The sequence below is a fragment of the Oncorhynchus mykiss genome, chromosome 20 (genome assembly GCF_057628025.1).
Source record: "Oncorhynchus mykiss isolate SJ-2025 chromosome 20, ASM5762802v1, whole genome shotgun sequence".
NCBI classification, from domain to species: Eukaryota; Metazoa; Chordata; class Actinopteri; order Salmoniformes; family Salmonidae; genus Oncorhynchus; species Oncorhynchus mykiss.
In genome coordinates, this window is record NC_143041.1 from 36,344,438 (window position 1) to 36,372,279 (window position 27,842).

A 27,842-nucleotide genomic window follows, 5' to 3' on the forward strand; every position below is an offset into this window, starting at 1 on the left:
CTTCCAAATTGTACAAAATAATCGAATACCTACAGACTTTATTATGTTGGCCCTCTTCTGCAGTATTCAGACTTTCTTTGAAGGTTTATAAGTTACAGATTGACTACCTTATACTTTACGTTTTGACATCAGCAGCCAAGTCATTCAACAAAATATTTTGATGTACCTCCTTGACCCATTTTCTCCTCTCTGCAGGCCTATGTGTATGACATCCGCAGCAGCAGCTACCTCCACAAGCTACAGAGACACTCCGACACCATCCTCAATGTGACCTTTAACCCTGCTACACCTGAGGTGAGGACTGACCGATAGCCTCTTAAAATCACACCCTCTCTCCGCATTCTATTGTCTTCTTCTCTGGTCTGTCTTTCTATTACCTGTCCATATTCACATATACAGTGCCTTTGGAAAGTATTCAGACCCCTTTACTTTTTCCACATTTTGTCACATCTTATTCTAAAATGGATTAAATAAAATGCATTCCTCAGCAATCTACACACAATAACCCAAAATGACAAAAGCAGAAACAGGTTTTTAGACATTTTTGCAAATGTATTTAAAATGAAACACAGAAATACCTTATTTACATACATATTCACACCCTTTGCTATGAGACTCGAAATTGAGCTCAGGTGCATCCTGTTTCCAATGATCATCCTTGAGATTTTTCTACAACTTGATTGGAGTCCACCTGTGGTATATTCAATTGATTGGACATGATTTGGAAATACACAGCTGTCTATATAAGGTCCCACAGTTGACAGTGAATGTCAGAACAAAAATCAAGCCATGAGGTCAAAATGAATTGTCCATAGAGCTCCGAGACAGGATTGTGTCCGGGCACAGATCTGGGGAGGTGTACCAAAAAATGTCTGCAGCATTGAAGGTCCCCAAGAACATAGTGACATCCATCATTCTTAAATAAAATAAGTTTGGAACCACCAAGACTCTTCCTAGAGCTAGCCATCTGGCCAAACTGAGCAATCAGGGGAAAAGGGCCTTGGTCAGGGAGGTGACCAAGAACCCGATGGTCTCTGACAGAGCTCTGTGGAGCCTTCCAGAAGGACAACCATCTCCACCACTCAGGCCTTTATGGTAGGGTGGCCAGACAGAAGCCACTCCTCAGTAAAAGGCACATGGCAGCCCGCTTGTAGTTTCCCAAAAGGCACCTAAAGAATCTCAGATCATAAGAAACAAGATTCTCTGGTCTGATGAAACCAAGATTGAACTATTTTGCCTGAATGCCAAGTGTCATGTCTGGAGGAAACCTGGCGCCATCCCTACGGTGAAGCATGGTGGTGGCAGCATCGTGCTGTGGGGTTTTTAAGCTTGAGAGCATCTCCAGAGAAGAAAGGGAGAAGCACGCCAAATACAGGTGTGCCAAGCTTGTAGTGTCATACCCCAGAACACTCAATGCTGTAATTGCTGCCAAAGATGCTTCAACAAAGTACTGAGTAAAGGGTCTGAATACTTATGTAAATGTGATAATTCAAATTATTTTTAATAAATTAGCAGACATTTCTCAACCTGATTTTGCTTTGTCATTATGAGGTATTGTGTGTAGATTGATGAGGAAAAAAACAATTTGATACATTTTAGAATTATGCTGTAACGTAACAAATTGTGGATTTATCAAATGGGTCTGAATACTTTCTGAAGGCGCTGTATATATAAATGAGTGGATTTGAGTATTTCAGCCACCCCCGTTGCTGACAGGTGTATAAAATCGCAATGCCAAGCGGTGTAAAGCTCGCCACTATTGGACTTTGGAGCAGTGGAAACGTGTTCTCTGGAGTGATGAATCACGCTTCCCCATCTGGCAGTCCAATGGACGAATCTGGGTTTGGCAGATGCCAGGAGTACGCTACCTGCCCCAATGCATTGTGCCAACTGTAAAGTTTGGTGGAGGAGGAATAATGGTATGGTGCTGTTTTTCATGGTTCAGGCTAAGCCCCTTAGTTCCAGTAAAGGGAAATCTTACTGCTACAGCGTACATTGACATTCGAGACAATTCTATGCTTCCAACTTCGTGGCAACAGTTTGGAGAAGGCCCTTTCCTGTTTCAGCATGACAACGCCCCCTTGCACAAAGTGGGGTCCATAGCGAAATGGTTTGTCAAGATTGGTGTGGAAGAACTTGACTCGCCTGAATTGGCATGAATTGGAACACCGACTGCGAGCCTGGCCTAATCGCCCAACGTCAGTGCCCGACCTCACTAATACTCTTGTGGCTGAATGGAAGCAAGTCCCGCAGCAATGTTCCAACATCTAGTAGAAAGCCTTGCCAGAAGAGTGGAGGCTGTTATAGTTCAAAGGGGGGACTAACTCCATATTAATGCCCTTGATTTTGGAATGATATGTTTGTCAAGCAGGTGTCCACATACTGTTGTAGTATACTAGTCATGTGCTATACTTCCTCCAGCTCACCTCGCTCCCTCTCTTGTTAACTTATTGTGAAAGAAATATCCATACAGACTCAAGTCAGTCTGAGCATGGTGGTAATTCATTAACCAGACATTTCTGGGTTATTTTGTTGTCCTGCTCCCCTTGGACTTCATCTCCTATCATTCGGATATTGGACACAGCTTCAAAGGGAGGCCCAGCATACAAAAACACACTGTGATTTCTGCTGCTGTGTTGGATTCCATGGAGAACCTCTGGGATTACAGACATGGGTTCAAATTATGGTATGTGTTTGTTTTTTCAGATACTTTGAGTGTTTGCTTGAGTCTGCCCTGGGTGCCATATGGGTGGGGTTAGCAATTTTGGGACTATACCATTGGTAATAGTGTGCCAGGCAAGCTCAATCAAATTAATTGAAAGGATTTAGAAAAATATTTGAACCCATGTCTGGTAATGTCTGCTGTGTGGATTCCATGGAAAGGAAAACCCCCAGGATTATTAGATTAGTTGAATCCCGCTTTGTAGTAAAGGTCTGCCAGGTTCATTAAATAGTACCCGCAAAACACCCGTATCAACGTCAACAGTGAAGAGGCGACTCCAGGATACTGGCCTTCTAGGCAGAGTCCAGTGTCTGTGTTATTTTGACCGTCTTAATCTTTTCTTTTTATTGGCGAGTCTGAGATATGGATTTTTCTTTGCAACACTGCCTAGAAGGCCAGCATCCCGGAGTCTTCTCTTCACTGTTGACGTTGAGACTGGTGTTTTGCGGGTACTATTTAATGAAGCTGCCAGTTGAGGACGTGTGAGGCGTCTGTTTCTCAAACTAGACACTCTAATGTACTTGCTCAGTTGTGCACCGGGGCCTCTCACTCCTCTTTCTATTCTGGTTAGAACCAATTTGCGCTGTTCTGTGAAGGGAGTAGTACACAGCGTTGTACGAGATTTTCAGTTTCTTGGCAGTTTCAGTTTCTCGCATGGAATAGCCTTAATATCTGAGAACAAGAATAGACTGATGAGTTTCAGAAGAAAGTTCTTTGTTTCTGGCAATTTTGAGCCTGTAATCAAACCCACAAATGATGCTCCAGATACCCAACTAGCCTAAAGAAGGCCAGTTTTATTGCTTATTTAATCAGGTCAACAGTTTTCAGCTGTGCTAACACAATTGCAAAAGGGTTTTCTAATGCTCATTTAGCCTTTTGAAATGATACACTTGGATTAGCTAACACAACGTGACATTGGAACACAGAAGTGATGGTTGCTGATAGTGTCCCTCTGTACGCCTATGTAGATATTCTATTCAAAATCAGCCATTTCCAGCTACAGTAGTCATTTACAAAATTAACAATGTCTACACTGTATTTCTGGTCAATTTGATCAAGTCTACTGTATTTAAATGCCACTTTAAACGTGTTCATGATTCTGCAACAAAATTTCCCCATGGGGACAATAAAGTCCATAACGTAAAGTAAACACACTGCGCTGAACAAACAGCAGACGAATTGCAGACGAAAGTGCATATCGATATTCAGTGCCCTTTGTCATCCTCCATGAACTCCCAGTCTCACCTCATTGTGGATGAATATGTTTTTCAACATACTGAACTCACTGTGTCAGATTTCAAGTTGCAGTATGGTTTATAGCTCTTTAGCTCTCCTCCTGAATCTGGAGTCATCAAGACAGGATGACAGAGGCACTCAATCCGTTTTACAACTCTCACCTCGCATGGTGATGGAAAGGAACACTTTGGCCTAACATCCACTCAAGTCATGTCGGGTTAACAGGGGCCTCTGGGGCACTGCTTCTTTCCTCAAAATAGCACGTTAATCACCACACGACTAAATAATTAAACTGGCTACCAGTATTTCTAAAAGTAGCCTAGTTCTGTCGTTCTGTCTCTGTTTAGGGTCTAACACAACTCAGTGTACTGTAACTCAAACTTTCATCACTTCAAACACCCTGAAGATGAATTATGTTTTTTGATACCAGCACTAGGATTAAACTGAACCATGAAACCCTGAAATCCGAGGTAGAAATTATAAATAGCTCTAGCTCTGATGGACTAAACAGAGACAGGAGTGAAAGTGGAGCTGGAGGGATGCAGAGTAGTTGGAGAGTATGTTGATTTACAGGTAAGAATGGCTTGTGCTATGGCGCTGAGTGTTCTCTGGACACACTGCTTAGAGGGGTATTAAACATCCCCAGTGGGGTATTTAGCACACACGCACATGCATGCACGCACACACGTATGAAAACACACACTTGCACACACTCTTGGAAGATGGAGCTGCATTGGATAGCAGCAGCCTTACGGGCTCCTGACCAATTCTGCTATTTTGTCCATTTTTTTTTACCTTTATCTTGTTTTTTGGGCAAATAATGTTTCTGCCATCATTTCCTATAACCAAAAACAGCTTCTGGACATCAGAACAGCGATCCCTAACCTTGGTTTGGATGAAAATTCTATCCATTCACCGATTAAGCAGGCTTTTCATTTATTTATTTGTACCTTTATTTTAACAAATGTGCCCTGTATATACAACATAAATATATACTTTATACCCAAACATACAGATTAAAATACAAAAATACAGCAATAGGAAGCACAAATCACATCACAAATCACCCAGAAAAACATTCATCCACAAATAAGTCCCCAATCAATACTTTAAATTGTCTGAATGGCACCAGAACATCAAGATGAAATGTATTTAGAAATGTGTTCCAGCAATACGGTGCATTAAACTAAAAGCAGATTTACATAGCTCGGTGGAGACCCTAGGAACCTCAAGAGTTAACCAATCCTGTGAACGGGTTAAGCAACTCAGGTTTCTATACTTCAACAGCAAAGTTAGATAAGACAGAAATGTATGAAGTAGGGCCTTGTAAACAAGAAGGAAGTAACGTAGAGATCTACGTAGAGATTTAGCAAAGTCCAGCCAACCTTTTGATACAGGATGCTGTGATAAGTATCCAAACTGTTATCTGTAACAAAACGAAGGGCACTATGGTAGATGGCATCCAAAGGTTTAAGAGGAGTAGCAGCTGGACTTTGATAAAAATATCACCATAATCAAGAATAGATAAAAAGGTTGACTGCATAATCTGTTTCCTACTCCTTAGAGAAATGCACAATCTGTTTCTGTGGAAAAAGTCTACTTTAAATCTTAGCTTCTTAACCAGCTCATCTATATGTTTTTAAAACGTCAAATCCATGTCAATCCAAATGCCTAAGTATTTATATGAGGGAACACGTTCGATTGAAGAACCATCTAATGAGTGAACATGTAGTTCATCTGAAACATTCTTACGAGAGTTTGAAAACAACATGTATTAAGTTGTGCCTGTATTAAGACCAGGTTTTAAGTTAGAAAGGGATTCCTGCATAGCTATAAAATCTGACTGTAATTTTGACACAGCCAGATCAACAGTCGGCGCAATAGCATACAAATAACATTTTATTTGTCACATACACGTTTCGCAGATGCTATTGCGGGTGGAGAAAAATTTGTGTATCATAGTATCATCCGCGCATATACAGTCGGGCAAAAAAGTATTTAGTCAGCCACCAATTGTGCAAGTTCTCCCACTTAAAAATATGAGAGAGGCCTGTAATTTATCATAGCCACACTACAACGATGACAGACAAAATGAGGAAAAAAAATCCAGAAAATCACATTGTAGGATTTTTAATGAATTTTTTTGCAAATGATTGTGGAAAATAAGTATTTGTTCACCAACAAACAAGCAATATTTCTGGCTCTCACAGACCTGTAACTTATTCTTTAAGATGCTCCTCTGTCCTCCACTCGTTACCTGTATTAATGGCACCTGTTTGAACTTGTTATCAGTATAAAAGACACCTGTCCACAACCTCAAACATTCACACTCCAAACTCCACTATGGCCAAGACCAAAGAGCTTTCAAAGGACACCAGAAACAAAATTGTAGACCTGCACCAGGCTGGGAAGACTGAATCTGCAATAGGTAAGCAGCTTGGTTTGAAGAAATCAACTGTGGGAGCAATTATTAGGAAATGGAAGACATACAAGACCACTGATAATCTCCGTCGATCTGGGGCTCCACACAAGATCTCACCCCGTGGGGTCAAAATGATCACAAAAACGGTGAGCAAAAATCCCAGAACCAAACGCGGGGACCTAGTGAATGACCTGCCGAGTGCTGGGATCAAAGTGTACAAAGCCTACCATCAGTAACACACTACGCAGCCACGGAATCAAATCCTGCAGTGCCAGACGTGTCCCCCTGCTTAAGCGAGTACATGTCCATGCCCGTCTGAAGTTTGCTAGAGAGCATTTGGATGATCCAGAAGAAGATTGAGAGAATGTCATATGGTCAGATGAAACCAAAATATAACTTTTTGTTAAAAACTCAACTCGTCGTGTTTGGAGGACAAAGAATGCTGAGTTGCATCCAAAGAACACCATATCTACTGTGAAGCATGGGGGTGGAAACATCATGGCTGTTTTTCTGCAAAGGGACCAGGACGACTGATCCGTGTAAAGGAAAGAATGAATGGGGCCATGTATCGTAAGATTTTGAGTGAAAACCTCCTTCCATCAGCAAGGGCATTGAAGATGAAACGTGGCTGGGTCTTTCAGCATGACAATGATCCCAAACACACCGCCCGGGCAATGAAGGAGTGGCTTCATAAGAAGCATTTCAAGGTCCTGGAGTGGCCTAGCCAGTCTCCAGATCTCAACCCCATAGAAAATCTTTGGAGGGAGTTGAAAGTCCGTGTTGCCCAGCAACAGCCCCAAACATCACTGCTCTATAGGAGATCTGCATGGAGGAATGGGCCAAAATACCAGCAACAGTGTGTGAAAACCTTGTGAAGACTTACAGAAAACGTTTGACCTCTGTCATTGCCAACAAAGGGTATATAACAAAGTATTGAGATAAACTTTTGTTATTGACCAAATACTTTTTTTCCACCATAATTTGCAAATAAATTCATAAAAAATCCTACAATGTGATTTTCTGGATTTTTTTTCCTAATTTTGTCTGTCATAGTTGAAGTGTACCTATGATGAAAATTACAGGCGTCTCTCATCTTTTTAAGTGGGAGAACTTGCACAATTGGTGGCTGACTAAATTCTTTTTTGCCCCACTGTAGGTATTACAGACTAGGTCAGGGAGAGGTTGAAAATGTCAGTGAAGACATTTGCCAGTTGGTCCACACATGCTTTGAATACACCTCATAGTAATCCGTCTGGCTCCGCGGCTTTGTGAATGTTGACCTGTTTAAAGGTCTTGCTCACATCGGCTACCGAGAGCTTTGTCACACAGTCATCTAGAACAGCTGGTGCTCTCCAATGCATTTCCTTATAAACTCACTCACCAAATCGAAGTATAAATCGATATTATTATCTGAGGCTACCCGGAACATATTCCAGCCCCTGTGATCAAAACAATCTTGAAGCGTGGATTCCGATTGTTCAGACCAGCATTGACTAGTTCTTGTCACAGGTACATGCAGTTTGAGTTTCTGCCTATAGGACGGGAGGAGCAAAACGGAGTCATGGTCAGATTGGCCAAAAGGAGGGTGGGGGAGGGCCTTGTATGAATCGTGGAGTTGGAGTAGGAGTGATCCAGTGTATTGCCCGCATGAGTGCTACAATCAGTATGCTGATAGAATTTAGGTAACCTTGTTCTCAAATGTGCTTTTTTAAAATCCCCAGCTACAATAAATTAAGCCTCAGGGTATATGGTTTCCAGTTTGCATAGAGTCCAGTGAAGTTCCCTTGAGAGGGAATATACACGGCTGTGACAATAACCGACGAGAATTCTCTTGGGAGATAATATGGTCGGCATTTGATTGAGGAATTCTAGGTCAGGTGAACAAATGGACTTGAGTTCCTGTATGTTGTTACGATTACACCATGAGCCGTTAATCATGAGGCATGCACCTCCGCCCTTCTTCTTCCCAGAGAGATGTTTCTTTCTGTCGGTGCGACGCATAAAGCATCCCGGTGGCTGTACTGACTCCGACAACATATCCCGAGAGAGCCAGGTTTCCATGCAACAGAGTATGTTACAATCCCTGATGTCTGTCTGGAAAGCATCCCTTGCCCTAATTTCGTCAACCTTGTTATCCAAAGACTGGACATTGGCGAGTAATATACTCCGAAGCGGTGGGTGGTGTGCACGCCTCCGAAGTCTGACCAGATGGCTGCTCCGTCTACCTCTTCTGCCGGCGACGTTGCTTTGGGTCGGCCTCTGGAATCAGATCAAATGCCCTGGGTGGTGGTGCGAACATAGGATCCGCTTCGGGAAAGTCGTATTCCTGGTCGTAATGTTGGTAACTTGACGTTGCTCTCATATCCAATAGTTCTGTATGTAATAACACTTAAGATTTTCTGGGCTAACAATGTAAGAAATAATACATCAAATTAAAAAAATACTGCATAGTTTCCTAAGGACTAGAAGCAAGGCAACCCTCTCTGTCGGCGCCATCTTGCCACACTCTACAATCTCTATCTTCTGACCTTTGATAGATGCTGCAGAGGTGGGCGTTGTTCGCTTCCTGAAGTCTATGCACATCTTTTTGATCTTGTTAGTATTGAGGACCAAGTGTGATTCATCACACCACTCTACAAAGTTAAAGGACCACCGGCTGATGGATGTCTGACTGACGACATTTTTGCCCGCTTTGCACTCGGTTTGCAAATTGCGACTCTCGGCCGGCAAACGCTACCGGTGTTTCAGAGCCTTTATGGAGATTAGGATACTTATAGTGGATACAGATACACTGATTGATAGACTGTAATAGACTGATGTCATAGAGGGACAAACTACTTTAGGATTATCTCAATGGATGGCAATCTAAACTTTAGAAATGTATTTGTCAGATTTACAGTGTAGTAAAATGTATTCCATTCTTTTAGTGTTCCAAGGAAAAACAATGATTCATGCTTTGCAGATGTGTGAGAAGGCTTTTGTCATCTAAGGCTTTGATATTATTGATAGTGATCTACAATGTGCAATATGCAGGAATATGATTGGTGGGTCTGTGTGGGAGGAAGGAGCCTGCACAGATCAACTCCCAGTCTGATGAAGTTTGGATGTGGATTGCTGTCCATAATATGGTATGAAATAAATATAGAGTACACTCAGCACCTGAGCTAAAGCGATGTATGTTGTATGACCACCACACATATTTAATCAAATAATAATTTGGGTGCTTATATTTGTTCTGTTTCACACATGTACAAGTGTTTATTAATATGACTGTGTGAATTGGAAATGTATTTTTTGCATAGCCCAATTCTGCTTGAGACACCCTCAGAACAATTTGGGGTTAGTGGATTGCTCAAAGGCACATTGACACATTTTCAGGTTGTCGGCCTGGGGATCAAACTATATTTGTTTAAAGTGTCAGTGAGTGTTCCATTCATATTTATATCAGTTTCCTTTACTGCTCTAATAATTTGCTGTTTTATAACCTTCCTAATATTGATTTTCACCCCCCCCACCCCCCACAAGGTGTCAGAATCATTCCACAGGGATGCTGGCCCATGTTGACTCCAATGCTTCCCACAGTTGTGTCAAGTTGGCTGGATGTCCTTTGGGTGGCGAACCATTCTTGATACACACGGTAAACTGTTGAGCATGGAAAAATCACCTGGCACCTACTACCATACCCCGTTCAAAGGCACTTACATGTTTTGTCTTGCCCGTTCACCCTCTGAATGATACACATACACAATCCATGTCTCAATTGTCTCAAGGCTTAAAAATCCTTCTTTAACCCGTCTCCTCCCCTTCATCTACACTGATTGAAGTGGATTTAAAAAGTGACATCAATAAGGGATCATAGCTTTCACCTGGATTCACCTGGTCAGTCTATGTCATGGAAAGAGCAAGTGTTCTTTTTTATACTCAGTGTATATTTTGTACCTAGTCTGAAGTGGTAGATCCAGAACATTTCCTTGATCAAGTTCCTTGATATGCTTTGTTCCTATGAGATCCCCTGATATTGCACGTTTTCTTGTTGGGAGAATATGGAAGCCCTCTAGGATCATTAAAGATTAGGACTTGGTCCAAAAGCCTGGAGTGGAGACTTAGTCAGTGTTTAAATCACATAAGGTTGTATAACTCACTTCCACGTGTTCAACAGTTCTCAGAGGGAAAGTTGAAAAGTTGAAGAGATGATGGTATTCAGGTTGACTTGGCTTGGTTTTATTATGTGTTCATGTCAGGATTGGTTGCTTTTAGAATAGAATAGGCTACTGATAAACGTTGTCAACAGCCAGTACCAATTAGTCTACTCAACAACCTTTGATGGAGAACTATAGGGAGCCTCAGTGTCTTAAGGGAAAATCAGTCATGTGTTCATAGTCCTTTTTGGGACAGAATGGAGAGAAAGATTTCAACTTTTTTCTGGAAACGAGTCTCCTCTTTCCATGCTGAGTCTGTAAGTTCTTCACTTTATTGTCTTAATACTCACCTTTCCTTCTGTCACTGCTTGGCTCTTCAACACCTTTCTGAGAGGAAAGCTATGTCTGTGTTCCAAATGGCACCGTATTCCCTATATAGTGCACTATATAGGGAATAGGGTGCCATTTGGGATGCAGTGCCTATGTTTCTTAATGACTTCATATGGCATCAGCAGTCAGCACTACTCCTCTCTCTGGCCCACGGAGCAGCTGCAGGAGCCATGCCTCACTCCTCGGAATCTGTTTAAGGGTTATTGCCATTCTTGATATTTACCCTTTGATTATTCTTCAGCACAACTGTCTTACGTTATCACAACTCCATTCCTTAGCTGTATTACAAAACAAGTGGCGGGGCTGTCGTTTAGCTGAAAAAACAAATCCCAGACTGTAGCTTTAAAGATGGGACGCTCAGCCTTAGACAGACTACTGCTGTATTCCAGGACAGGTTGCGGTGCCAAGACCTTTTAACCGTAACTCATCTATCTGCTGAAGAGATTGTCTGCATTCTTTATCAGGACAAAAAAAGCCATTTGCTTCCACCTTAGCTGTATACCAAAACAAGTGGTGGCTTTATTGTCCTGATAAAGAATGCGGAGAGCAGACAATCTCTTCAGCAGATAGATGAGTTACTGTTGATTCTTGAAGAATATAACTTATAAATCATCATGAGCTTAGCACAACTGTCTTACTTTATCACAACTCCATCCCTTAGCTGTATAACAAAATAAGTTTAGCTGAAAAACCTCTGCTGAAAAGATGTTCTGCTCTCTGCATTCTTTATCATGACAACCCCCCTCCCCCCCTGTAAAAATAACAGTCAAGCCCATAAAACTCTGGATGATATGATGGTTACTGCTTTTCGGTAGTTAGATGAGGTTGCAACGCTACCTAGTCGTTTGTTTGAGTAACGTGTCTTTTCAGTTGTTAGATGAGGTTACAACGCTACCTAGTCATTTGTTTGAGTAATGTGTCTTGAATGGAAACTGTTGTTTACATAGTGAATTGTGATAGATGAATTACTGTATACTAATACTGCCCTAGCCCCTCATACCGACTCCCTCCCTCGTTAGTACATTTACATTTTAGCCATTTGGCAGACGCTCTTATGCAGAGGTGGTAATGATCTTAAGGTAGCCAGGTAAGACAACCAGTCATAGTAAGTAAAACTTTTTCTCACTAAATATCCCTGTCCATTTGCTTATAAGTAGTTCAGTCCTCTTCTTAGCTTCCAAACATCCTGAACAGTGCTGATAAGATAAGTGACATGTTTTACAATTGAAGCTGCTTCACTTTAGCAGTTTTGGGAAGGCTAGTGTAATGGCTCTCGTCGAATGGAGTGGACCACAGCGCAGCGTGGAAAGTGTTCATGATTTTTATTATCAAAAAACACTCAAACAAAATAACAACTCAAAAGCGAACAGTTCTGTCAGGTAAGACACTAAACATAAAACAAGACCCAACAAAACCCAAAAGGAAAATGACAACTTATATGATCCCCAATCAGAGACAAACAGCTGCCTCTGATTGGGAACCACACTCGGCAAAAAAATAAAGAAATAGAAAACAGACTTTCCCACCCGAGTCACACTCTGACCTAACCAAACAGAGAATAATAAGGATCTCTAAGGTCAGGGCGTGACAGCTAGTAAAATACAATTTGTTCTTGTCCTTAATAGTATATTATGAAACGTTCAAAGTCTTACTTCATAGGTATTCATAGATTTATGTTTGTTTTCAGGTCAGTTGATTGGAGATATTAACGTCTGTTCTGCCTGCAAAATATATTAGTCTTGAGCGCTTTGTGATATGTTACCAACAAACATGAAAAACAGATAAATATTTGTTTCTGGCTCAAATCTCAATGTTTCCAATGTGTTGTATCAGAGGATTTATTATTAGTGATTTAAAAGTTTGTTTTTATAGGAGTTTCATAACGTTTAGTCCCCAGCAGTGTAGTCAGTCACTGTTAAATCCATTAGTTAACAGGTAACTGGAAGAGGTTGGGCTCAAAGGGGAAGATGACTGACTCACAGGAGATAGGGGAGGAAGAGATTGATCAACATAATGGCAGGAATGCAGGCCCTAATATGCAACTCCACCATGTTCTTATTTACTGGGGTATGTTTGAGATGAATGTAAAAAAAAAATGAATTTTTGTTGGAGAGAATATGGACTTTGTTGATTGTTGATGAAAACCACAGTTGGCCATTTGTGGACTTGATCTCTGCTGGCATCGTGGAAATTGCCTTTAAAAGTCTATCGCTGTGTGCAGGTTGTTAATCTGCATTGGATTGAATCCAGGCCTTATTTAATTTACAAAACAAATCCTTTCAAGGAGGGCCCAGGTCAAAATCTCAAAGTGGAAGCATCCCTAGTCTCAAACTATTCCGAGGGCTCTTCTTCTTCCACATCAAATGTTTGGTACGTTGCCTGTGTGGCATATGCCTGTAAGGAAACTCCCTACACCTGTGTAGTATTACTGTAGGTCTCAGACCCAGACTAATGTTTCTCTTCATTTTTAGGGTGACAGGTAGCCTAGAGGTTAAGAGTGTTGATCTAGTAACTGAAACGTCACTGGTTCGAATTCCCTTGCCAACTAGGTGAGAAAGCTGTCGATGTGCCCTTGAGTAAGGCAAGGCAAATAATTACCTTGAGTAAGGTAAATTGCTCTGGAAAAGAGCATCTGCTAAATGATAATCCGGCCATGTTGTTTTTATGACACCCTATAAAAAGACTGGTAGCCTTCATGTGTGAAGCTTGTTTATGTTGGACAATCCAAGCTGCAAAGAGGCTCAATGTATAGCAAGTGGAGTAGGAGTTCACTAAATGCAATGCAAGATGGAATACAATTATGGAATTAAAAGTTAGTGAAATTAGAACCAGGCTACAACGAGCAACCAACAAGTAGGCTGGTGTTTTATCTGAAAGTGGTTGGGGAGAGCGCATCATGTGGCCTCAAGAATTAGCCTAGCTAGCTATAGCTGGCTAGCTAGCTGGCTAGCTTCTCTAGGCTACGCCTGTCAAGACAGGCACTCTTATATGGGATGATAAATAACATTGTGACTACTAGAAGTTGGCTAGTTGGCTAGTTTCCAGCTAGGCTTGTTTTTCAGGGCTAGTTTTCCAAACTTTTGCAGACTACTTCTGGACTAAAAAAGCACTTTCAAAGGAGATTCTCCATTGAGCATTGTTTTTAGTCCATTAATTGGCTATTATTACAGAAACTTCTCAATGGCATGTACAGTTTGGTAAAAGTAAAAATGAAAAGCAACAGTGCTACTACTAGTGCTCAGAGCCGTGACAATGACTAGGCCAACACATGCCTGGCTGGAGGCCTCTACTACGTCCTCAGAGAAACTTTTGCAGAATGAAACACAGTGTCGTCTGATAAAAGACGCCTCTGATTGATGATTCAAACTGGAATCAGAAAATAGGTCCTAATATGCAACTCCGCCATGCTCTTATTTACTGGGGTATGTGTCAGATGAATGTGAAAACATGGCATTTTTGTTGGCGAGAATATGGACTTTGTTGATTATTGATGATTGTAGAGATTAACCACAGTTGGCCATTTGTGGACGTGATCTCTGCAGACATTGTGGAAATTTCCTTTAAAAGTCTATCGCTGTGTGCTGTGTTGGTTTGATTCCCAGCCTCATTTTGCTTAAAAACAAATCCTTTTAAGGAGGGCCCAGGCCAAAACCTCAAAGTGGAAGCATCCCTAGACTTATTCCATTCTGAGGGCTCTTCTTGTTCAACATCAAATGTTTGGTACGTTGCTGCTGTGTGACATATGCCTCTAAGAATATGCCCAAGACCTGAAGACAAGATGGTGCCGACAGACATGGCCGCCCTGTTCCTAGCTCCCAGCCAAATTTGCAGTATTTTTTTGTGTGTGTTTTATTTTATTACATTATATGCTCAAAATACAGCCAGAAATAACTTTTGGATATTAGATCGCCGGTCACTCACCACCATTTCGACTAGAAATGTAACTTTCCTGATTTGGATCATTTGTTCGTAACCCCCGAGGCATTTCCACTCATCCCAAGCGTTGCTCCATGATTCGGCGACCGAGAGGAGGAATACGGAGTGGGCTTTTAGTCCGACTCAGGAGGGGGGGGGACCATCCACTGCTTCCGAGTATATTACTCGCTAATGTTCAGTACTTGGTCAATAAAGTAGACAAACAAATGTGTAATGGATCACTTACAGAAAGATCTTAGGGACTGTAACATACTCTGTTTCACAGAATCATGGCTCTCTCCGGATATACAGTGCCTTGCGAAAGTATTCGGCCCCCTTGAACTTTGCGACCTTTTGCCACATTTCAGGCTTCAAACATAAATATATAAAACTGTATTTTTTTGTGAAGAATCAACAACAAGTGGGACACAATCATGAAGTGGAACGACATTTATTGGATATTTCAAACTTTTTTAACAAATCAAAAACTGAAAAATTGGGCGTGCAAAATTATTCAGCCCCTTTACTTTCAGTGCAGCAAACTCTCTCCAGAAGTTCAGTGAGGATCTCTGAATGATCCAATGTTGACCTAAATGACTAATGATGATAAATACAATCCACCTGTGTGTAATCAAGTCTCCGTATAAATGCACCTGCACTGTGATAGTCTCAGAGGTCCGTTAAAAGCGCAGAGAGCATCATGAAGAACAAGGAACACACCAGGCAGGTCCGAGATACTGTTGTGAAGAAGTTTAAAGCCGGATTTGGATACAAAAATATTTCCCAAGCTTTAAACATCCCAAGGAGCACTGTGCAAGCGATAATATTGAAATGGAAGGAGTATCAGACCACTGCAAATCTACCAAGACCTGGCCGTCCCTCTAAACTTTCAGCTCATACAAGGAGAAGACTGATCAGAGATGCAGCCAAGAGGCCCATGATCACTCTGGATGAACTGCAGAGATCTAAAGCTGAGGTGGGAGACTCTGTCCATAGGACAACAATCAGTCGTATATTGCACAAATCTGGCCTTTATGGAAGAGTGGCAAGAAGAAAGCCATTTCTTAAAGATATCCATAAAAAGTGTTGTTTAAAGTTTGCCACAAGCCACCTGGGAGACACACCAAACATGTGGAAGAAGGTGCTCTGGTCAGATGAAACCAAAATTGAACTTTTTGGCAACAATGCAAAACGTTATGTTTGGCGTAAAAGCAACACAGCTGAACACACCATCCCCACTGTCAAACATGGTGGTGGCAGCATCATGGTTTGGGCCTGCTTTTCTTCAGCAGGGACAGGGAAGATGGTTAAAATTTATGGGAAGATGGATGGAGCCAAATACAGGACCATTCTGGAAGAAAACCTGATGGAGTCTGCAAAAGACCTGAGACTGGGACGGAGATTTGTCTTCCAACAAGACAATGATCCAAAACATAAAGCAAAATCTACAATGGAATGGTTCAAAAATAAACATATCCAGGTTTTAGAATGGCCAAGTCAAAGTCCAGACCTGAATCCAATCGAGAATCTGTGGAAAGAACTGAAAACTGCTGTTCACAAATGCTCTCCATCCAACCTCACTGAGCTTGAGCTGTTTTGCAAGGAGGAATGGGAAAACATTTCAGTCTCTCGATGTGCAAAACTGATAGAGACATACCCCAAGCGACTTACAGCTGTATTCGCAGCAAAAGGTGACGCTACAAAGTATTAACTAAAGGGGGCTGAATAATTTTGCACGCCCAATTTGTCAGTTTTTGATTTGTTAAAAAAGTTTGAAATATCCAATAAATGTAGTTCCACTTCATGATTCTGTCCCACTTGTTGTTGATTCTTCACAAAAAAATACAGTTTTATATCTGTATGTTTGAAGCCTGAAATGTGGCAAAAGGTCGCAAAGTTTAAGGGGGCCGAATACTTTCGCAAGGCACTGTACTGTCCCAATCCAGACAGCCAGCGAGGTTCTCTGTATATGCGCAGACAGGAAAAAAGAACTCTCTGGAAAAAAGAAAGGCGGTAGTGTATGTTTCATGATTAACTACTCATGGTGTGATTGTGGTAACATACAGGAACTCAAGTCCTTTTGTTCTCCTGATCTTGAATACTTCACTATCAAATGCTGACCGCATTACCTCCTGAGAGCATTCTCTTCGGTCATCTTCACGGCCATGTATATTTCCCATCAAGCCAACACCGGGACAGCTCTCAAGGAACTACACTGGACTTTATGTAAACTGGAAACCGCATATCCTGAGGCCACATTTATTGTAGCTGGGGACTTTAATAAAACAAATCTGAGTGGGAAAAAAAAGCTATCAAAGTTTTATCCACACATCGTTTTCACTACTCGCTCATCAAGAATTGTTGACGATTGCTAATCGCCCTTCTGGCAAGGCTACAAAGTCCTCCCCCGCCCTCCCTTTGGCAAATCAGATCACTCCTCCATTCTGCACCTCGCTGCCCATAGGCAGAAACTTAAACAGGAAGTACCCGTGGTAAGGACTGTTCAATGTTGGTCTAACCAATCGGAATCTAAGCTTCAAGATTGTTTTGATCAACTGGACTGGGATATGTTCCAGGTTGCCTCTGAGAATAACATTAATGTATACGCTGACTCTGAGTTCATCAGGAAGTGCATAGAGGATCTTGTTCCCACTGAGACGATTAGAACTTATCCAGACCAAAAACCGTGGATAGATGGAAACATATGCGCCAAACTGAAAGCGTGAACCAACGCATTTTAAGGTGACTGGGAACATGGATGAGTAAAAACAGGGCCAGCGCCAGAACGAATCAGTTGAACGGGCCTTCAATTTCCATGGGCGGGCGCATTTTTTTTGCGGGACGTCCTATGTGTGCACAAGCTTGCTTGTTCACATTTTTTTTATGAGTGTAATAGTAAAGACCATAAGTGGCTTGCTAGTTTCAAGTTTGGCTTACAATTTATCCTACTATTTCTACCGATCAGTGTGCCAGTTATGATGATTATTTTTATATGCTTATTTTCGTGGAATTGTTTAATTTCAATAATAATGTTTTTGTTTCTCGAAATCATTGTCATGTGGTTAATTATAAAAATCTTAAGTAAAAAGTTTAACATCTAAATTTTAAAATGTAACTATGGCGAGAGGACCAGCCTCTGCCATATGGACACATTGATACACTGTGATCTATAGGAGGCTAATGAAATGAGAGATAGCCTGTAGGCCAATGCAGCAGTAGGCCTACAGCTTCCATCGTCAACTAAGTACAATACACACAGTAGGCCTAAAGTTGACAAAATAAAACAGTAGAAAATATCCTGATGAAAATTCTGGTTCTTTCAATCACATGTATCTCTCTACTCCGCCTGTCTGCCTCCCTTTCTATCTGTCTTGACTTGTGCAACATTGTATCAAATCATCACTGGGTCCAGCTAAAGCTGCTGCTAGCAAACTTGCAACATTGTATCAACTACCCTATTCCGGTCCCTCAAGAGTTTCCTGCACCAGTTAAGCTCGGGACAGACAGCTGTTTTTTATTACGTTTCCACTGGATATATGGGATCATCAGATCATAATATTTTGCTCTTTCACACCGAGGCTTGGTGATTATCAACGCCGGGAGTGTTGGAAAGATTTTTCAAAACATTCGCAATGGATGTTAAAAAAAACATGGTGTTATTTATGACAATCAGAATAAGAAATAAGACATTGCCAAATTGGCACTTTCCTACATATGCATGCTTCTAGGGAGAGACGCACCATATCTTCGCCACACACCCCTCCCCTTCTTCTTCATGCAACATTTTCAAATATACTCAAGACACATTGTCTTCACACACATTTTAGATACTTTTCACTGACAACCACAACTCAATCAGCTAGACCTATTGACACGCGCACTACCCCAAATTGCAGGCTTCACAAATAGGCATAGGCCTACACACTTGTGATTTGAAACAAGCCACAGCTATTTTTTTTAAAGAAGCTAAGGATCCTCTGTAGCTAAGTCAAGCTCCCTGGTGAAGTATTTTGAATGATTTTATTTAGACAGGAGTAATTATATAATTATCAATTTACTTCAGGAAGGTCCAGCATCTTAACAGTGCACTGTGCACCCGCCTCTTTCTCTCTGCTGAAACTATATCACCGAAGAAAGCGTCCGCGCGAGCAAAACAGCGCCCCTCTATATGTAGCCCATGTACTTGATGCTGTCTGACCAGAAATAGTATGACATGCCATACTCTTTACTGAGACAGAGGGGCGCCGTTTTGCTCGCTCGAGTGCTTAAACTGAGATTGGTGCATCTTCTGTCAGCTTGTGTCTCAGTCAAGTAAGTTATCAATATTTCAATATTTTATTTGGACTGGCAAGGAGGTACTGTATTTAACACCGGCCTTGTACATTTAGGCAGACAGCTATTCATTCTCGTGATTAGAGTCTTGAATTATCATTATGGAGGAAGTAAAAATGAAAAGCAACAGTGCTACTACTAGTGCTCAGAGCCGTGACAATGACTAGGCCAACACATTATCTGGCTGGAGGCCTCTACTACGTCCTCAGAGAAACTTTTGCAGAATGAAACATCGTCTGATAAAAGACCCTGAGTTCTGCGAGTGCCATCGTTAGTCTGCGAAGAACCCCTTTTCAAAGCCCTCAACATTGATCGATCACTTCAGTTGCTTGTATCATGGGACCTTCTTCTTTTCTTCCTTTACTTGCTTTGGATGGGAAAGTCGCGGGTTTTGAAGACGCATGCATGGCCTACTTCTGTGTTGTTCTATTCCCCTGTCTCTTCTTCTCTTCTACCCTTCACACTGATACGTTGAGATTCTCTGTTGAAAGTGAAAACATTGAACCGTGGATAGTTTACTGGCCTGATTACTGTGGAGTTTAAAGACACTTCATCAGTCTCTCGCTCACTATTTTTCTCTCTAACTTTCTCTCACTCAGTCAGAGCGTGTTTCACTTTCTCAGACTCAGCCCCTCTGTAGCCCAGTCTGCTGCCTGGAGTGGACAGATAGGACATACATGTGGTCAAAGCACGGGCTTCACTCTAAGGTTGGGCGGTATCCAGATTTTCATATTGTCATACCGTCCTTCTCTAATTCCAGGATTTACGGTATTACCGGCTTAGTTAAATATGTTAACGAGCGCAAACAACAAACAAATTACAAAGACAGGCAATCCAGCTCATGAAGGTGTGTGTATATATACAGTGCATTCGGAAAGTATTCAGACCCCTTGACTTTTTACACATTTTGTTACATTATCGCCTTACTCTAAAATGTATATATAAAAAAAATGTCCTTCATCAATCTAAACACAATAACCCATAATTACAAAAAATATATATGTTTTCTGATAATTTAGCAAAAAAAAACAGAAATACCTTATTTACATAATTATTCAGACCCATTACTATGAGACTCGAAATTGAGCTCAGGTGCATCCTGTTTCCATTGATCATCCTTGAGATGTTTCTAGAACTTGATTGGAATCCACCTATGGTAAATTAAATTGATTATACATGATTTGGAAAGATACACACCTGTTTATATAAGGTCCCATAGTTGACAGGGCATTTCAGAGCTAAAACCAAGCCATGAATTGCCCGTAGAACTCTGAGACAGGATTGTGTCGTAGCACAGATCTGGGGAAGGGTACCAAAAAATGTCTGCAGCATTGAATGTCCCAAAGAACACAGTGGCCTCCATCATTCTTAAATGGAAGAAGTTTGGAACCACCAAGACTTTTCCTAGAGCTGGCCGCCCGGCCAAACGGAGCAATCGGGGGAGAAGGGCCTTGGTCAGAGTGTTGACCAAGAGCCCGATGGTCACCCTGACAGAGCTTCAGAGTTCCTTTGTGGAGATGGGAGAACCTTCCAGAAGGACAACCATCTCTGCAGCATTCCACCAATCAGGCCTTTATGGTAGAGTGGCCAGACGGAAGCCAATTCTCAGTAAAAGGCACATGACAGCCCGCTTGGAGTTAGCAAAAGGCACCTAAAGGACTCTCAGACCATGAGAAACAAGATTCTCTGGTCTGATGAAACCGAGATTGAACTCTTTGGCCTGAATACCAAGCGTCACGTCTGGAGGAAACCTGGCACCATCCCTATGGTGAAGCGTGGTGGCAGCATCATGCTGTGGGGTTTTTCAGCGGCAGGGACTGGGAGACTAGTCAGGATCGAGGGAAAGATGAACGGAGCAAAGTACAGAGAGATCCTTGATGAAAACCTGCTCCAAAGCGCTCAGGACCTCAGACTGAGGAGAATATTCACCTTGCAACAGGACAACAACCCTAAGCACACAGCCAAGACAACGCAGGAGAAATATGGTATGTTCCTCTCAGTTACTTATGTACAATGTGTAGAGATTCAGAAATCCAGAAACTTCCCAAGACTCAGAGCTTCAAAATGGTATATCATAGACTATAGTTGGAGGAAACATGGGTAAATTATGCTGCTTTGAAAGTTGATAAACTTGTTTTCCCACTTAGGAGACGAGGAGAAAAATGGCATTTAAAATATTTAGCTATTTATACTTGCTCGTGAGCTCTTCTTTGTTTACGCCCGTTCAGCATCTTTCACACCCTCTTAAGCCTTAGCCCCATCCATATTTTAAAAAATGTACATCCTAAACTCATGGCCAACCGTCAGCATGGTCAACCCCTCCATTATCTCAGCTTTTAAAGTGATGGGGAGTGTGCTTGTTCATCCTATGGGACAAGTATGGAGAATCAGCTAATCCCATTTTGATCTTAGGACCTATATGTCTTGAACTTGATGACTTACAGCACGTTTTGTCTGTTCCTATCACCACACATGCTGTGTTCAGCCTCATGGTTTGCGTAGATGGAGATGGAACAACCTTTTGGAAATCCTCTGTTTCCAGATACCTGTATTTGGCCTCAGATGCACTGCATAGTTTCCTTGTTTTGGCCTTTAGGATGGTCAGGTGTGACCAATAATGAAGTGAACGGAGTGTGCTCTGCAAAAATGCTTATGTTTAGTTTTTGACAAGACTCTGTCTTCTGTCTCTGTCTATCTCTAATTCTCTCTCTCGAACTGTGTGTACTGGCAAACATTGTTGAGTATCAACGTTCTGACACAATTCATCATTGTGTTAGAATGCCTGCAGGACAATAAATATCAAAACAACATGTTGCAAAATGTATTTAAAGAACAAAGACATGGTGGTTGTTGTTGAAGTGCATTTTGAGAGTGAAACATACAGTACATGAAATTGTTAGGGTTAAGTTCAATATTCACATTCATCACACAAGCTCCACACAACATACAGAAGCAATAATGTGAAAGGGAAATGTACGTTTAGATATAGTTTAGATATAGTTCATATCCCAAATATCAAAAGAGCAACAACAAAAAACAAGAGTGATGCTCTTACGGTGATGTGGACATACGCGGTATTCATATCCCAAAGTAAATTATAAATAGATAAGCTCTTGCTCCCATGGAAAGGAAAATACCTGTCTATTTGTTGGAAAATCACCCTGATTTAACTCTTTAGTTATATCCCAGTTTACCTATTTGCTTATGGCGTTGCCTACATCTAGCAACCTTTTTTTATTATATGAGAAAAAAAATATTCCATTATATTAGGAATAGCAAGCCAGACAAAATTAAACGGGCCTATTTATATAATGAATATAAATTCGGAGGGCAGAAATTATTAAATATTAAAGCATTAGATTAATTATACTTAAAACCAAACTGGTGCTCTAGCAGATGAGTAAGAATATCTGTCCCCATGTTCAACAATGACCTTTTCCCCTTTATTCAGGTTACGATGTCTCACTTTCAGGTATTTGAAAATGAAATAATCTCCAAAATATTGCTATTTTTAAAACAAACCATAGAAAGTTGGTTGCAATTTCAGTTTAATCCACTGGAAAAGACAGAACAAATAATACAACAAATATTATGGTTAAGCTCAAATATATTAATTGATAAAAAAAAACATTATTTAAAAAATAATAATAATAATCTTTGTAAATTATATCATAAATAGGACTGGTGAAGTTATGTCACACATGCAGCTAAGAAAAATATATGGAAATGTCTGCTCTATCCAGAGTTACAACAAACAAATTGCGTCAGTACCACAAAAATGGAAGAGGCAAGTAGAAGGGGGGAAAGTAAGGAACTTGTCTGTCAGCCCTACATTTAATGACCAAAATTGGTTAAAGAAAATTGTGATAAATAAAAAAGTATACCCGTTTCATTTAAGAACCCAAAAATGAACAGCTGTGCCATTTAGATTGCCAAATAGTTGGGAAGATATGTTCAATGTACCGATTCCATGGCACATGGTTGATGAACTGATACACAACACGACGCTAGATTCAAAACCTCATATGTTTTAATTTAAATTATGATACAAAATTCTTGCAACCAATAGAATGTTATATATATGGGGGATACAACCATCCCAGCTCTGCAGATTTTGCTGCATCGAGACAGAATCATTAGATAATTTGTTTTGGTACTGTCTATATGTAGCTTGTTTTTGGTAGCAGATCCAGGAATGGCCAAAGAGTAGGAACATTTACCTGGAGCTAACTCTGCAAATAGCAGTGCTGGGTGATTTGAAAAGCCATAGTCAATCAATCAATAATATAATATTGCTTTTAGCAAAAATGTTTATCTTTAATTTACAATCTGTAGAAACTATGAGAATAGAAAGGTCCAAAAGGTTCTGAACTCAAGAGGTGGTGTAGCTGGTGCCACCAGATCTTCACCCCTTGATGGTGAAACAAAGTCCTTTTGTGGAGACTTCACAGGAGGAGGTCGTGCCGGACTGGTGGTCTCAGGAAGTTGAGCATTGTTGGTCTCAGGTGGTTTGTCCAACTGCAACTCTGGGGAACGTTCCAATGTCCTGTCCTGCTCGTTTAAGAATTAATCTCCGGATGGAACTGGAATTCGAGCTCGGATCTAATCCACGTGTCTCCTTAGTCTTTGTCCACTTCCGATGATCACAGTATCACAGATGATCCTCAGTGGTAGCTGGAATCCATTTAGGACCAAACCCATAGTTTCTTGTATAGACATCATCTCTAAGTGAGAAACTTCTGAGTTTGGCTCGGGTGTCATGATTACATTTTTGATTCCATTGCTTTTGTTGTATTTTCAGGTCTGGTCTGATGAGATCCAAGGTTGACCTTAACCTCCTTGACATCAACATTTCTGCAGGTGACAACCCGGTTGTAGCTTGAGGAGTAATCCTGTAGCTAAACAAGAATCTTGACACCTTTGTTTCAATGCTGGGCCCTTGTATCTTCCTCATCCCCTCCTTCAAGGTCTGAACCGCACATTCTGCTAATCCGTTTGAAGATGGGTGAAAAGGGGCCAATGTTACATGCTGAATCCCATTTTGTTTCATAAACTTGTGAATTTAGTGCTTTTAAAACAAGTAGCATTGTCACTAACCAACATTTGCGGCAATCCCATAACACTGAAGCTTTGTCTCAACTTCTCAATCGTAGCGTACAATGTTGACATGTTCATGGGGTAAACATCCATCCACTTTAAATGAGAATCAATCAGCACAAGGAAACATTTTCCTAGGAAAGGTCCAGCGTAGTCCACATGTAGTCGTGTCCATGGTTTTTCTGCCCATTCCCATGGATGTAATGGCGCGGTGGGGGGTGACTTCCTGTTTCTCTGACAATTTGCACACCGGCTAACCTCATTTTCCACATCGTGGTCCATCTTTGGCCACCAGACATATGACCTCACTAGGCCTTTCATTCTCGACATACCTGGATGCGACTGATGCAACAAATTCAGTAGCAATCCCCGCCCTTGTGGTGGGATAACTACTCTGGAACCCCACAGAACACATCCACCTCGAACACTCAATGCCAAGCGGCGAGTGTAGTAAGGCATGATCTGAGGCTCAGTCACTGTAGGCCATCCTCTCAGGACAAATTCATGCACTTGTGATAGCGTCACATCCTTTGATTTGCTTGATTTGGGTTGTGTTTACCGGTGCATCATCCAACACATCGATCATCAAGCCCTGGTCATTTTCTTCTTCCTGAATGATGATTTCTGGAACGGGCAGCCTACTCAGAGCATCAGCATTCCCATGGTATCTACCTGGTTTGTAAATTATTCTGTACTCATAGGCCCGGTGCCACACAGCCTAACGTTGAACTCTTGGAGAAACCATTTGTGGTACTGGCTTTTGTTCATGGAACAGAGAGATCAGAGACTTATGGTCGGTCACGATAGTGAATGTTCACCCATACAAGTACTTGTGGAATCTCTGTATTCCGAATGTGACAGCCAGTCCTTCCTTGTCCAGCTGAGAGTACTTTTTCTCCGCTGGTGTTAACGTTCTTGACATGAACCCGATAGGTTTCTCTGCACCATTCTCCATCCGGTGGGATAGCACCGCCCCCACACCATACAATGAGGCATCACGCGATAAGATGAGATCTCTGTCTGCTGAGTAGTGCACTAGCATTTCAGCTGATTGCAGTAACACCTTTGACTTTGCAAAAGCTTCTTCCTGTCTTTCTGACCATTTCTAGGCCACAACCCTCCTTATCAGTTGATGTAGAGGAGCTAAGAGGGTAGAGAGGTTCAGGAGAAAGTGATTATAATAATTCAGTAAGCCTCGATAGGCTTTCAGCTCTGTAACGTTTGTCGGAGGTGGAGCTTCCACAACAGCCCTCACTTTAGCTTTGACAGTGTGTAACCCCTTGGCATCCACCTTGTGACCCAGGTACTGCACTTCATCAGCTAACAGTGTACACTTGCTCCTCTTCAGCCGGAGACCGGCGTCCTCCATCCTCCTCAAAACTTCACCTACGTTTCTGAGATGTTCCTCCTTCGTGACTCCCGTGACAAGAATGTCATTGAGGTAAACCGCTACCTTGGGTATCCCCTGTAGAATTCCCTCCATAGTTCTTTGGAAGATAGCTGGTGCAGAAGACACCCTGAAAGGTAAGCGTTTATAGGTAAACATCCCTCTGTGGGTGTTTATGGTCAGGTACTTCTGTGAAGCTTAACCATTAGCGCTTGCTGATATGCGTGACTCATGTCCAGTTTTGTAAACTGTTGCCCTCCAGTTAACGTTGAAAGCAAATCCTCCACTTTGGGTATGGGGTACTGCTCCAGTGAGGAAACTCTATTTACAGTCAGTTTATAGTCACCGCATAATCTGATTGAACCATCTGGTTTTAGTATGTGAACAACTGGTGCTGCCCACTCAGAAAACTTGACAGGTACAATTATATCCTCTGCTAAGAGTCTGTCAATTTCCACATCCACTTTAGGCTTCATGGCATATGGAACTGATCTTGGCCTATAGAATCTGGGAATAGCATCAGCAGCAACATGAATGGTAGCTTGGACCCCTTTTAATGTTCCTAGCTCTTCTTTGAAAACACACTCATGCTTTGAAAGCACCTGCTGTAGTGTCAATGTCTCTGTGGTGACATGTTTGATTTCATCCCAGTTCAATTTTATTTCCTCCAACCACCCTCTTCCTAGTAAGCTGGGGCCAGTACCTTCCACTACTAAGAGAGGCAGACCTTTCTTTTGTCGATGCTATTCCACTTGAACATCAGCAACTCCAATCACAGTGATCTTCTTCCCCGTGTACGTTTTGAGTTTAATGATGGTGTCTCTCAGTTTAGGCACTTCAACGGTTTTCCACTTCCTATAGAATTGGGACCTGTTCATCAGCGTGACACTACATCCTGTGTCTAGTTCAAACGGTACCTTAAATGCATGTATTCCCATTTCCACAATGAAAGGCTTCACCTTCTTCATATTCGCCCCCTGTGCACTGTACATTGAGAATGCTTGCACTGCGTCTGCGCCCTCACTTTCACTTTCTATCACTTGATTAGAGCGGTAGCTAGAGCGTCTGGAGGTGTTCGGTTTTCTGTCCGTTCCCTTTTCTGCAGCCCGTAGCTTTTTTTATTTTTATTGCTGCACGCCCTCGCAACGTGGCCTATTATCCCACATGCATAACACTTTTCGTGTTTGAATTTACAGTCAATCGCTGTGTTTGCCTTTGCAAAGACAATAGACTCTCTTGGCTGCTGCAAACAGGGTTTCCGTTCTTTGAAATTCAACGCGGCCAGAGCTGCTCTCTTTTACCATATGGAGTTTACCACACGCAGTTGCGCCCCTTGCCTGCAAATCCAGTGCATTTCAATTTGCGGACTCCATGGCCTGGACCGGTTTGAATGCATTCTCAAATGTGAGATTAGGCTCTGATAACAATCGTATTTGTATCCTGTCATCATTAATCCCACACACCAGCCGATCGCGTAGCATTTGCGATCATGTATTCCCATAGTTACAGTCCAATGCTAGTTTTCTCAACTCAGCTACATATTCCCCCACTGATTCGGTAGGATTTCTTATGCATGAATCCAACTTGAATCTTTGTACTATCTCACTGGGTTTGGGATTTAACTGATTTTGTAATAGATCGACTAAATCTATGAATGACTTTTCTCCTGGTTTATCTGGGCTCTACAGGTTTCTCATTAAGCTGTACGTTTGTGCACCTACAAAGCGTATGAGTATGGATTTCTGTATAGTGGCATCAGTTATTACATTAGCAGCAAAGAAATGTTCCATTATTTCACAGTACTCCTCCCATTCCTGATTCTTAGAATCAAATGGTAGTAGCGAGCCTATTGTTGCCAAAGCCATCTTTTCCGATTCTTTCTCCCCTCACACAGTCAATAATTTGTCCTACCCGTATCCAGGGAATCAATACTTCAGAATCTCCCACCGCTCACTTGAGTCTCACCTCCCGCGTCGCACGCCAAACACTCCATTAACTTCTTATGGCTGGGGGGGCAGTATTGAGTAGCTTGGATGAATAAGTTGGCCAAAGTAAACGGCCTGCTCCTCAGTCTCAGTTGCTAATATATGCATATTATTATTAGTATTTGATAGAAAACACTCTAAATTTTCTAAAACTGTTTGAATGATGTCTGTGAGGCAAAATTGCAGGCAAAATGCTGAGGAGAAATCAAAATAGGAA

General features: G+C 41.6%; 1 protein-coding gene and 1 long non-coding RNA gene across 2 annotated transcripts in view; one reads left to right on the forward strand and one right to left on the reverse strand.

Moving 5' to 3' along the window:
• Positions 1 to 27,842, reverse strand: part of LOC149974582 (uncharacterized) — a 133,965-nt gene that overhangs the window by 104,601 nt on the left and 1,522 nt on the right. The gene's annotated exons all lie outside the window — the stretch shown is intronic.
• The window catches only part of wdr27 (WD repeat domain 27), a 152,791-nt gene that overhangs the window by 93,970 nt on the left and 30,979 nt on the right, over positions 1 to 27,842 (forward strand). Inside the window, exon 23 of the mRNA XM_090212994.1 lies at positions 196 to 294. Coding sequence (XP_090069120.1) covers positions 196 to 294 — 99 coding nt within the window. The remainder of the gene's footprint in view (positions 1 to 195; positions 295 to 27,842) is intronic.